Consider the following 14,133-nt stretch of genomic DNA (forward strand, 5'->3'; position numbering starts at 1 on the left):
CTTGCATATTTAATTAGATATGGTAAAGATCAATTAAAGACCATATCAGTCCAAGCCTGCAGATTGAATGAACCCGTTGAAAGCAACATCATTCATTGGTCCAAAACCAAGGTGTGGCAGCTGCAGAATCTCTTTTTTGTGTTTTTGCTTTCGAAGGGGATCTCCGGACTCCAATTATATGGTTTAAACAAATTTAAAAATACATTTATTGATTTCCAATCGATTTTCTTAAGCCTTCCCGATTCCCCATAGTCAAATTATTTCAGCTTTGAGAAGTCTTTACACAAGCGGTCGCTGGGAATGGTTAAGAAATTCTTTACATTTTTTCCCCTTCATGAAAACCAATACAAATAAGAAATACTGATTAAAACAGGTAAGACAGCAAGACAAAACATATTGCTAATTAGAACAATTTACCTAGTTTCTTTAAAAAACAATTTTCTGGGAAATGTTTAAACCCAGAAAACAAAAATATCTGGAATGCGTCCTCTACTTAATGCAACACTGCAGACATTTTGGAAGGAAATACCAGAATGACAATGTGGGACAGAGCGAGTAAATTGAAAGCATATGGACCTAGCTTGAACAGAATGAAAAACTAAAAACAAAAACTGCTTAGGTCAAGATCATGAGATAAAGCAACTCAGGATTTTGAAACTTCAGCTTGTTTTTTTGTAATAGTTGTTGTGGAGATCACAAGGTTAGTTTTAGGATTTTAACATCAAATGGTCTTTATCCAATAGAAAATATTTTCCAGACAACATAGAAAATGCGAAGTGTGAAATAATTCACACATGACCGCTACCCCCTACCCTATGCATAAATACATTTCAACGATATCTTGCCCAGTATTCTATTTTAACCCTGTCAGGTCAGAGTTCTAGTTCTCAAGCATTCTGTTAATTTGAAAAGAAACAAATTATGCAAACTAAAGAAAAGCTCAACTCTGTCCTGGTTTGATTTGATACATGCAATTCCTTCTTAAAAAAAAAGTCATCTTGAGTAGAACACAATTATCTCCTTTGAATCCAGGATGCATGCCAGACACTAATAAGCCGACCGATTCACTTGTCCTATTCTGGTATGTGTAGGGAGGGATGTCTTTGGGTATCTTATGATAGGACTCCAGATACATTTAGGAGTTTTGGCACAGGTCAGGTTTTCCCAGCTACAATGCCAAGGTATCATCCCTCACAGACACGGGCACAGAAGCAGCACTGAAACAATGCATTACATTGACAAACTCTGATTGGCTCAGACGTTGTCAAGTCAGCTTGGGCCTAGTTACACAACTAGAGTAGTGTGTGTATTCTGAAACATGGAAATAACTTGCGTAAATTACTCATTTTAACTTGCAAACCATTTAAATGTATGCAAATAGATTAATTAAATCCAAAAGGGAATAAGGTGTTACCAAACTAAAGAAATTATAGCAGCAATATACACATTTTGGGGGGAGGGGGAGCAGTTGATTTAGACCGCCTACCTCTTTGTAAACATTATACTTTATAGGGCTTTTCATAAGTTCTGTTACAATGCAGCTGGAGCCATTGTACAGTACTTAACTGTTAAGGAGTACATTTTTTACAATGAAAAGTGCACTGCAAAATGTTTGAATGGAAATATTCTTGTTAGATGGTATAGTCTGCAGAACTCACTCACTGCCATGCCTCATTGCAGCATTTAAGCTATTCATTTGCATTACAGATCATGCAACTAACAAGTGTGCATCATTTGTTTAAAGCTCATAGTCTAACAGATGGAATTAATAAGAGAGCAGATTTAACCCCTTTCAGAGAGAAATCAGATTCACTGATACATTAAGCAGAGCGATTCAAATAGTGCCTTCCAGTCAAATTGTTCTCCTGAACGAGTATAGGAACCTGTCTCGTCGCATCACAGCGACCCCTTTTGGATCACAGCTGCACTGACCCCCAAATGGAAAACCACTGGTAAAGATGGCAGTGCTTACCGGTTAAGCTAATTAAAACCAGTGCAATGAATCAATAGAAGCTCACACCATTTAAGGCCTACTGCTGGAGGTTAAAGATCTGACGCCAAAAACATACCAGAAACACCTGAAAGTTAAGGTCGAAACATAAATCGGATATGGAGAACAAAATAGCATTGATTTGCATCGATCACCGAAAACCTTTCAACAGCAGTTTGTCTCAATATCACTGCCCACACCCAAATGCGAGCGCAAGACCAATGCACACGATCTCGCACAAGCCACCCCCCATCAAATGTCCACAGGATGATACAGATACAGTGCCGCCCTTCATTTGCATTTGATGCCCTGCATTTCTCGAGAAATTGAATTTGCACGCATAACGCCTTGGGGCGAGATCGGTTATTGGACACATGTGGCCCCTGCAGTGACATTTCTGCAGCAGCCCATTCATTCAGGAAGCGTCTGGGAAAGTAGCTTCCAGGGAAGGTGGCGTTTAACGGCGTGGGCTTTAGCACACAAAACTAATCTTCACCCTCAGACATCATGCATTACTGTAGGTCTGGGATTATCCGGCCACATGAAGAGAAAACGAGCCGGCCGAGTTTGCTTGAGTGCATGCTTGGTCACTGGGAAATCATTGGGAATTCAGCACTGGGTGGGGTTGATCATAAACAATGGGACCGATTCCAGAAAGACGGATCTGCAGCCTATATGATCCTTCAATGCTACTGGCATGCATGCTGTGAGGGGTGAGATGAAACGATGCAGGGACACAGCTACAGACCATGCCAGACTTTCAGGCGTTGCAGAAAACCACCATCAGTTAGCATTGTTAATCACTGGGGAGATACAACTACCACGACTTGACTGGTGACGAGGAGGCAACACAATCGTTACACGTACCCCACCCGTTGTTTTACGACATGCCGTCATAATTATCCGTCACATTCCACATCCAAAACATTTGTCATCCTTTATGAAGTTATTTATTCGCGGTCCAAATGATTGCATAGTGTACATAAATTCACATTAAGCATTTTAAAAGGCCAGCGGCTCATATAACGTTCTCCTGTTCTGCATCTCCAGCATAACTAACACAGCCTTCACTCAGTTTAGCACAGGTTTGTTTGCAAGGGAAAAAAAAAAGTATTAAGGTCTATACTATACTGGCATCCTTTGCTTCACGTGTTTATGCCGCATGAACAATAATTCGACATTACTATTCGTTCAAAAGCACACGAGTGATAATCGGAAGTGGTTGCAATTATGCATTTGTCTAACTTTACATGCATTGAAGAGATTTCATAGATCTCGACAAAAGAAAGCGTCTCATGTACATTTTCCCTACATCTCAGTAGTACGAGCCTCGCCCTTCTCGTCACCTATCCCTACAGCAACCCACGTCCATCACTTTCCGCATCCTATTCTGCAAAACTGCCGGCTGGAGAGAAAATACAGCACAATCCTAATGCGTGGACACACGGATACATGTATCGACGCCTTAAAGCACAGTGGCCCGTTAGCTTTTCTAAGGGTGCAACTTTACAATGCACGTAGCGGATTTCTCAACAGCCAATGTTTCCCCCCCACTGAACCGAAATGGCAGTAACCGCACTCGCAAAGCATTTCCTGAAGAAAAAGACACTTCGATATTATTAGACTGCAGCTTCTCGTCAGTCTACGTTTAGTGCCAAAATAACTCCAAGTTGGAGGTGTCGATCGGACATGCGCAGAGCGACGCACATTGTTTATGCCCGATAAAAACCATGGGCGGTGGCTATACGAATCAGCGATAAGGTTTAATTAAACTTAAGCTCCCATCCATCACCGTGCACGTTGTTTCAATTCGGGCATTAACAATGAAAATAATTAATGTAGGTCTTTATTTGCATGCAAATTTAAAACGACGTTTTCTATACCTGAAAGACAACTGTGCAATCAAAGTACTTTGCTTTTTTCAGATGAATGCAAGAGAGACTTTGTAATAAGTGTCATAAGCAAAAGAAATAAAACGATATTGTGGGGTTGCTCATTACTAGTAAGACTTAACTAGTATCATCTAACAAATACTAAAAAAAAAAGCTTAGTCTGGGAAAATAGTGAAAATAGCTTAAAAGGGAAATATTCGGTTTGTGACCGTTATGTTTTCCTTGCCCATAGGGAACTCGGTCTATTTGGAAATATTGGGGGGTGCAATCTGCATCAATAAAGATGCACCTTTATCACAGCAGTATGAAGAAACCTGCAAGACACAGCCAAGTGTGCCCTGCACTGCTTTTCTGCATCTCTGCAAACAAAGAGACCCGCAAACTTACTTTTCTGTCCGTCACTTCTTCCCCCACGATCTCCACGACCCCCGAGCACTCCATCCCGGGGCTGAAGGGCGGGGAGGGCAGCCGGTCGTAGAGACCCTGTCTGGCCAACAAGTCGGCAAAATTCAAGCCGCAAGCCTTGACCCGCACCACCACCTCCCCGGCTTTGGGGCTGGGCATCCCCTTCTTCACCTGCAGCTTCACTTTGTCGTAGCCCCCATAGCCGGAGAGCACCAGGGACCGGTAGGTGACCACGTCTTCCTCGGGCGCTTTCTCGGGCGCCGTCTCTGCCGCCGCGTCCGCCGCCGCCGCCGCCGCCTGGGGCTCCGGCTTGGGCTCCTCGGTTGGCTTGGGGTCTTGCTTTTGTTCTTCGGGCTTCTGTGGCTGCTGAGCAGGTGCTTCTTCTCCAGACATCTTCAAAGATCTGCGTCGCTAAATTCACAGCACGGAAATTAAATTAAATGCTAAATTAAGCGGATTGGATGGCAGAGAGGTCTCAGCGCAGGCTCCGGGGAGAGAAAAGGTTATGAAGCCGAACAGAAACGCACCAAAGCTAGGACGCAACCCCTCAGCCGAGCCCTGCAACTCTAGACTACAGTGTGAGCCGAAGTAGGCGACCGATCCGCGGAGCTGCTCCCACAAGCTGACAGCTGTGCGCTCCGAGCAACCCGAGTGGGACGAGGCGGCGAGAGCGAAACCACGGACTGGGGGTGTGGGAGCGGACGCAGCGCCGCGGATCTTATAGAGGCGGGCGCAGGCTACTCCACTGCTGCGACAGCGTTATCAGTGCGTTACAACCCGGCTACTTGGTCCTGGCCTCCCAGATGTGACGTTTCTCGCTTTTGTGGGGCAAGTCGTTAATTGCCATAATTGTGTTGCAGTGCCCAGTTGCTGCAGAGTGAAGTTCACTGAAAGAATGCATCTGCTGCGTGTCTAATATTGTTTATTATTCATCACATAAATGAAGGCATATGCATGCTTTCCATTAAAAGTGTTAACTGCGAGGGAAATCATTTATGATTTAGAAACGCTAATGAGGAACGGGGTGAACTGTGGGAACTCGTCCATGCGCCTCACAGTACACCGCTAGAGGGCAGCACTTTTCCGCGGCAATGACTCATTTGCAATGCGAGGCACTGTTGGGTTGCTGACTGTGCTGAGTAACACTAAAGCAGTGTTACTGATCAATGCCAATCCTAATGAATACCCACCTTTAGATGGAGAGCCACCACTTTGTATCAATAACCAGCAAATCCTCAGTTTCTAAGGATACAATTAATTTTGCATTTTAAGTCATGTAGAGATGGTTTAGACTCAGCACAGGGCAGACCTCATTAAACACAATTGATGTTTAGGTATGAGTACATTTCTAAAAAAATAAAAATACCAGCTAAATGAATCATTATTATTACTTTTCTGAAGTAGACATGTAATTAAATCACACAGTTTGGATACATTCTAGCTAATAATCAGTTTTCTTTCATTAAGAATTTGCAACAGATTTTTTTTTTCCCATTGTCTCTATGGATTTTACTCCATGGCACCATGCAATACTACTAATATATATGAAGTAATGCAACCATTCTCTGCCAGTGATTGAAATAATCTGTCGTTCTATAAATATGTCTGCCATTTTGTATCTGATGAGATGAGGATGAGAAACATTAAGACAGACGGTTTGAGGCGGATTTCAGCTTTCAACAAACAGAGCCCAAAAAAAAAGAAAAAAAAGAATATGTCTCCCTAAATGGGCAGGAAGTGGGAAACAAACAGAGGAAATTGGATGTTATTTTCCTGTGAATTTGACCACTGGAAGGAGAACAACTATCAGAAATGCAATCTTCCTGCGGCATGGAAAAGAACACGTCCTCTAAGGTGTGTTTGGGAGATAAAGAGAGAACGCAAGGTAGATAACAAATAGGTGGAGGTTTCCTCAAGAAGGAGCCATCTCCACCACCTGGCTACTTTATTATAGTAGACCAACCTGGGCCATCACTGACCATGCCTTGAACTGGTGTAGTGACTTACGATGGCGTTGGCCTGTTGTAAAAATGTGAGAAACACACAACTCTACAGCATCAATGAGAAATTGAAACAAGGAATCATCCAGGCTTGGGAACAATTCCAATTCCATTTTTCAGACCCCATTCCAAATTCCAATTTCTGTTTTTTTTGCCATTGACAAAATGGGCTCTACTGGAACTGGAATTACACACGGAATCGTAATGGAAAAGCTAGAATTGACCCACAACCCTGGAAACATCAGTCATAGATTGCAAGCCTGATAGTGTTCACTCTGTTGATACACTACAGCCATGGCCACTCTTGCTGGTGAGAGTTATCAGTCACATATTGAAAATACATACATAGAAAGGCTGAAGACAATTTCGAAGGCCATACAGATCATCAGATGAAGGTTATGTAAAGACAAATCTAAATTTCAAAGAATGAAGGAGTGTGAAAGCATTACATAGGCAGGGACTAAACAAAACTCTACCATGTTTTATTTTTTCACTAGCATTGCATTCAAGGTCACAGCCTCCCTCTTCAATAGTGGAGAAAGACTCACAGGAAAAGGCTGTTTATACACACAATTATTCAATTCCAGTCATAAATTGTCATTTCAACTTGGCACATTGTTACTGACTTCCGAAATCTCTAACCTGTTTAAAAAAAAGAAAAAAACAGAGAAGAAGTTTCAGTTGGTGTTTTCCTGTATGTCTGTGTTTTTTTAATTATTTGCTGATATGTTGAAAAAAAACTTTTAGTGACGTGAATGTACAATGCTTAATACCTATGCATTTCATTTTAACATACATTATGGTCTCTAGAAAGCATTTACATATACATTTATCAATATTTTTTTTCTTCTTAAGTGCTATTATGTTCTTATAAAGTTTGTGGTCACACTTAGGCCAAGGGAAATGTAGTGCAGTGTTTATTACTTGAAGATCATTTTGCAGATGCTTGAGGTTTTGAAACTCATTTTAGCCCTTAAGTGCATTTCACATGTTCCTGAAGTTAGTGATCTTAATGCAATCTGATGCAATCGCATTGAGTAGGTCAGCTTGCATTCATTCCCTTCGTCCATGACAGCACATCCATAAACTGCTTTTTTTTTTCCTTGTAAGACTCAACACAAGCCATATTATAAAAATAATGTAGTAAATATTAGATCTAAATAGACAAACCCTGTTGGTAACAGTGCTTATCCACAATCTTCACCCATTGTATCTCCCCTCCCAGTGTTCCCACAGATGTAAGGTCACAGTCTTACAGTTTCTGAATTGAGTAGAGAGGGATCTACAGGAAAAGGTTGTTTATGCATTCCAGCATGTGATTAGACATGGGGTCTTTAATGTGAACAAGCTGCATTGTCACCAACTTCCCTATTCCCTACCCAGGGAAGGAAAAAACAAAATAAAAAATAAGCTTTTGGCTGTTACTTTTGTTGTGGTTGAAAGCTTACACTTTTCCAAGACAGAAGAACAACAATTGTTACAAGACACAAGACCAGAGCTCTGTGGTTTTGGCAGAAGTAGATAAACACGGTTACAGACACATGTAGGCTCTTGGGTGCATGTTCCTTGTAAAGTTGCTCTTAGGTAATTCACCCCAGGAACTTGACAAACGAATGTAAAGGAAGCTGGTCAGTCAGCTCCCACAACACGGTCAAGCAGTTTCAAACATTGACAACTCTATGACTAAGGAAGTGTGTCCTCAAGTACACTTTACTCCAATGTGTGTGCTCTGGCCCGTGTTTTGTTTCTTTATTGTGATGGAGCCACTGCATGAATTTCATTCAGTCAGAGTTTCTGCCAATGGCCATATGAGGTGAAAGTGAGACTTAAGCAGAGATCTAAGGAGCATTTTGACAGATCCCTGTAATATTTATTCAGGTTTTTTTTGTTTTTTTCCATATCCAACCAAGCATAGTCTGCAGAGAATTTACCTAGCAGTGCACTGCTGACAAAGCAAATCACACACCTCTTTGGAAATAGTGCTGCTACTACTGATATACACACTTATATTTATATTTACATTTATAGGCTGCAGTAAATAATCTGCAACATGCACTGGGATGGGCCCTGAAGTCGTCTGTTTTCTCTCTCTCTTGTTCTTTAAAAAGTGGGGGCTGTTGTCATGTGCAGTTACAGCAGGAAGGAAGTGGTCACTGGAAAAAGTAAATGTGAGGCCAGGATGTAGCTCCCTTGACCAAAACAGCACGGGCACAGTCTGCTGCTCTGTTGTCCCAGTTTCATTTCCTCTGTTGTCCAAACGCAGAGGAACAATTGGATGCTCTTTTGCTAACGTATCAGAAGATCTGCATGGTGACTCACTGAATTGTTGGAAACATTACCACAGAAGTGCCCGTCATTGACAGCAACATAGTACGACGTATAAAGACAGATTGAAAGTCATATTAAAATCTCTTTCTGTGCTTCATCAGTACAGTGGGAGTATTGAATTTCCAGGTTCATTGTGTTTAAATGCATTTGGCTGCGCTGTGTATATGCAGAACAGAAATCAGCTGTAATATACTGCCACCTATTGGCACAACAATGCAATTTACAGCATTAGGGCACTTCCTCTTTACACTCATTACGTAACACAAAGATAAAACTGTACATTGATCATAATCGTTACACATGTATATGAATCTGCATAATTCTGTGTCTAATAACTGAACAGGGACTCCAATAGAAATATGAGAGCTTCCTCCACAAGCTCTGTTAACATTACAGGTGCTTCAGGGGGAGAGTAAAGTGTCTCTTGTAAAAGTACAAGAAGCCCAGCGGCTCTAGTTAAGATATAAGAGCTGGACCTCTGGGGGTCTGTTAAAAGTAATGGGGCCCCAGATCTCTTGCTGACATTTTCCAATCCGGTAATATTTTGCAAAATGTTTGAAACTTTAGTGCAAACATGAATATGTATTTGAAATGCTGAAAAAATAATAATAATAATAATAAAAAAAATATATATATATATATTCTGAAATGTCTGCTGACTTGCAACGCATGTGCCCAGGGGCAGGCAGGAGGCAGTGCCAGTCAACTGAAAAGGCTTTCATGTGATGCAGAAGCGTCCTGTGAGGAAGGAATTGCAATCAGTGCAAGGCACGGCCCCGCCAGCATCGCCTCGGAACTGGGTTGTGTGGCGGGTATACAGACGTGTGTTTTTAACATCTGCAATAAAAGCAACTGTACAATAGAAGGCTGTCTTTGTTCAGACGATACGCCAGCAACTGGGATCAGGTGCGGGGCATTGGGGGTGCAGTGCCATGTATTAGCGAAAGATGGCAGTGTGGGCCTGAAGAAGAGATCTTCTTTGAACAGTGCAATGTAGAAGTGATTTAGAAAATGTTTTATTATCTAAAACGTATGTAGCATATGTGTGGGTGGGTATGTTTATATGGGTGCATATGAAACACGTTTTTTTGTAAATGCCCATGAGTAATTAGGGAATCTGGAAAGTTATGCAGAAATGCTGTCAACAACCCCTTTTGCGTGCTGTGTTAACCCCAGCCATTTCACAGAGGTGGAGGTTAGAGTACTGTAGATATGAGTTTAAATGGTCATGTATGCAGTTCAACATCATAATGGAATAACATGTATTTTAGAGTATTCTGGCTATTACGGGTGATGGAGCGCCCTCTTGTGGTGAGCCGAGATCTGCACCGCCTTCCTCTGTTTCAGGACAAAACTGCACATTCAACAGATGCCTTTTCTTTCCTATACCAAGTTCCCACTGGTTGGTTTGTTGTGCAAAAGGTTTAGCTTTTGAACTATACAATAACAACAACAACAACAACAACAACAACAACACTATAATAATAATAATAATAATAATAATAATAATAATAATAATAATAATACATTACATGATAACTAAAAAACAAAAACAATCCAGAAAAAAAAAAGGTTTAACACAATCTACAGTTGTTTTTTTTGGCCAATCAGCCCCCAATACTATCCATCTTGCAGTTCAGTACATTTGAGCAATTATTTAGATTAAAGGCATGTAATTAGTACAAGATACTCCTGGTTAAATCTACATTTATTTGAATATTTTAAACTGCAGATTTGGCAATGCTTACAAAATGCAAGGTAGTCTATATAGAAATGCAATTATTACAGGGCATGTTGGTTTCAGCTGTTAAGACAGTTCCCCTGTGTGGCTCAGCTCTCCTGTAAAATTGCACTTTATATAACGTTTCATCCTACTGCTTGCTTTTACATTGCTAGTACTAATGTTTATTTTGATTTCAACTATGCCCCCTTCCCCTTAACTCTTAACTATGAATTCACATCTTGTCTGCACTTATTAGCTATTACAATCTAGGATGTAGGACTTGTATTTTGTATTAACTGTATATTTTCCTATGCACTTAATATAATTGTATTATGCTTTGATCTGTATTGTATTATTGCACTTCTGTAATGCTCTTATTTTATGTAAGTCGCTCTGCATAAGGGCGTCAGCTGATAAATAAATAATAATAATAATGACATAAAACAGACCTATGTATTTTCGTAATCGTGAACATGTCATTATTTGTGTATGTGTGCGCAGTCAGACAAGTCAGTGAGTAAACTGAACACAAGCACATAGTTATTATAATAGTCAATAAACAGGTATCTTCTTCGTTTCAGTTCTTTTCTTTCTAAATTGCGGGTTTCATCCCTTGCTCACAGGTTCCATCAAAACACATCTGTTGTACATCCCCTTCCTACACACTTGTTTGGTATGTGTCAATAGCAATGCCTAAGCAATAACTCACTTTCTGCTGGCAATACCAACCCAGCCAAACGCATCATGGCATGTATTTTTTTTATTTATTTTTTTTGGATACCGGAGCCACAGCAGCTCATGCATAATCGCAGATACTTGCTCATTGGGCGTGTGGGCACGTAGGCAGGGCTATCGAAAACTTGGCTTGCTCAAAACCAAGCGCCGGGCTCAGACAAGGAGATGCCGCAGACTGAGTGAGCACCGTGGGAAACAGGGCGCAGAAGGCACGGCAGCGAGAGAGAGAGAGAGAGAGAGAGAGAGAGAGAGAGAGAGAGAGAGAGAGAGAGAGCGAGCAGCGCAGCGACGCATATTTGGGGATATTACAGCTTCTCTCCAGACCCACCGGATTGTAAATGAAGAGAAGATACCGGATCAATCGGCACAGACGCAACATCATGGAGAGCCAGATGAGCCGCTGTAAGATTGTAGTGGTCGGGGACACGCAATGTGGGAAAACGGCGTTGTTGCATGTATTTGCAAAGGACTGCTACCCGGAGGTAACTTTGTTTCCTATTACTCCGCACAGTAACACATGTATATGTGCATGCGTACAAGAGTAGGGGGTAGTTATTCATGTGTTGATTTCCATTGCAACCCAATTGTAGAAGGATAGGCGGGCGCCGTCGGGCATCACCAGGAATAGCCCGGCATTAAAGTTTCAGAAATTACCCCGAGAAGCAAGACAGCCAATCTATCTAGACGGGGGGTGTATTTAGCGGAAAAGCTGTAATAACAGTAAGCGGTCAAATGCGCGGGGGGAATCAAAACAGTCATTATGATGCCGCACCAAAACATAAACACCAATTGTCAAGTCATCTTAATGAGCCCCGATGTAGCGCTTGGAAACGTCGTGAAAGAAGCCTGGCAAGTTAAGACACATTTCCGACCCAGTTATGTCCCTTTGCAGAACCACACCACAGATCACCATACACTATAATGTGACACTGTCTGGGACATCCTATCTGAGAAAAACAAGAAACGGTTGCATTGCACAGCAGCAGGGCCATGTTTTATCGATGTGTCTGCTGTGCGCCGCTTGCCAGTGTAACAGCGCGGCTCTGTGTTGCAGAACTACGTGCCCACGGTGTTCGAGAACTACACGGCGAGCTTCGAGATCGACAAGCAGAGGATCGAGCTGAACATGTGGGACACTTCAGGTAAGCCCGGTCCATCTTCTCGGCTCAGGTGATGGGTGGACGCGGCAGAGTGTCGGGGCGGGGGGGGGTTTATGAACAGATGGCGAATGGGTGTTCTGGGTCGTATCGGCTCTGCAGTCTTACATGCCTAAAAGCGCTTTAAAGCAAACTTTTAAATGACATCGGGGAGCCCTTTCAGTGTATGCAGCCCTTAAAGCACACTCTATAACCGAGATTGATATTAGCAGATATTTACCAACCGACTACTTCCATGTGCTTTGTGGGGTTTGGTCTTAGTATGCAAACCTACAAAATGTGGGCTAACTTAGATATATCTTCCTCTTATACAAAAAGGGTCCGCTTATCTTCATTGTTGTCAGTTCCTGGTGCCTCAGGTCTAGTTTGTCAGGCTGTCTGGCACTTTATTTGACGGTCGCTTTCCCAGCCACTGGCAGAAGCAGCTCTGCGCCAGGCCGGCTTGCGCTCCGTGGCGCAATGAGCAGCTCTGCGCCAGGCCGGCTTGCGCTCCGTGGCGCAATGAGCAGCTCTGCGCCAGGCCGGCTGCGGTGTTGGCTAAGATGCTGCGTGTTGCTGCCGTGAGCGCTGCTGAAGCTGACCTTGCAACTGTATTTGTTTCCTTCTCTCAAGTAAAACAAAAGCTTTCATTTGTTCCTCCTGTCAGTGTGTTGTATACGATTATAAGATCCATTACTGTTTCCCTGTATGATCAAATGATCAATGGCTATTTGGCTGATTCACAGTTGGATAAAGCTTTGGTAATGTCATATTGATTTTGACGGGAAATATTAGCACATGCTGCAGGAATATTGTACACACTGTCATTCTCCTAAGTTTCCAGTTTTGTATTTGTAGTTGGCTAGATCTTGTGACCCTACTCTTAGAGCTAATGCGTTAAATGTAACACATTCTGTGTTTGTTCAAGGACAACACACTTTTATGTTAAAATTGACCAAATTACAACACAATAGTGTGTCCTTTTAACACAATAATGTGTTTTCCCACACATACTTGTGTTTAAAAAGACACATTATTGTGTACTTTGGTGATGTTTAACACGTAATTATGTTGACCTGGAACACACACAGAATGTGATACATTTAACACATTAGTTATAAGTATGCAAATGATAAAAAGGCAAGTTCTTCATAGTTATAAAATAACTATACGGTTGTTTCTCCGAGAAAATGCACAGAACCAACCAGTCAACCAAACAAGAATCGCATATCAAGATAGTTGATTAAATAACAAGGAAGCCAGTTCATCTGTATTAGTTTAATATAATCCAGCATTTTATAATGTACAGTTAAGGCAGTTTAAAATTCAGGAACAGACAGTAACATAAACGCTAACGGCAGGTGACTCATTCTCGGTTAAAACCTGGCTGACTAAAGCAATTACATGTGCACCTGTCCCCCTATCCCCCCTTTCTTTATCATTGCAATACAATAAGCCGTCGCATACATCTTCCAGAGCGAGTTCTTCTCTTGCTGGTAGTTGAAAGTGATTTTATTTTTGATATGTTGAGTATTTGTACCGTGTGCAGATGCATAGCTTGGCACAGTGAAATATTGCGTGAGCAGGCCCGGTGTAGTGTCTGTGTTGTAGCAGGACCTTCTGACTTGTGAGGTTGCGTGCGCCATTGTAAAGAGGCATCGAGTCTGTTTCGGGATTATTTGCCTTGCGCTGAGCAGATGTTTGTGTTAATATAATATCTGGCATTTAACAAAAAAAAAGGTATATTTTTTCGTTTTATATTAAGAAGGTTCTACTTGATCTCAGGGGCGCAAGAGATTTGGGTTGCCAATAACGCACAGAGAGCCCTGCAGTGTTGACTCAATTAGCCCCTGCGTGCAGCTCAGAAAGTCTGCAGCCCTGCCCCGAGGCGCGCAGTGCCGGAGCTGCGGTTGTGTTTGTGTTG

General features: G+C 42.0%; 2 protein-coding genes across 2 annotated transcripts in view; one reads left to right on the plus strand and one right to left on the minus strand.

The window, feature by feature from the left end:
• The window catches only part of vat1 (vesicle amine transport 1), a 36,049-nt gene extending 31,057 nt beyond the window's left edge, over window positions 1-4,992 (minus strand). Inside the window, exon 1 of the mRNA XM_066698581.1 lies at window positions 4,270-4,992. Within this exon, the coding sequence (XP_066554678.1) occupies window positions 4,270-4,680 (411 nt within the window). The 5' untranslated portion in view covers window positions 4,681-4,992. The remainder of the gene's footprint in view (window positions 1-4,269) is intronic.
• A 6,234-nt stretch (window positions 4,993-11,226) lies between these two features.
• rnd2 (Rho family GTPase 2) overlaps window positions 11,227-14,133 on the plus strand; it is a 46,205-nt gene continuing 43,298 nt past the window's right edge. The window contains exons 1-2 of the mRNA XM_066698583.1: window positions 11,227-11,555; window positions 12,128-12,215. Coding sequence (XP_066554680.1) covers window positions 11,412-11,555; window positions 12,128-12,215 — 232 coding nt within the window. The 5' untranslated portion in view covers window positions 11,227-11,411. The remainder of the gene's footprint in view (window positions 11,556-12,127; window positions 12,216-14,133) is intronic.

The sequence above is a fragment of the Amia ocellicauda genome, chromosome 3 (assembly GCF_036373705.1).
Source record: "Amia ocellicauda isolate fAmiCal2 chromosome 3, fAmiCal2.hap1, whole genome shotgun sequence".
Classification (NCBI taxonomy): Eukaryota; Metazoa; Chordata; class Actinopteri; order Amiiformes; family Amiidae; genus Amia; species Amia ocellicauda.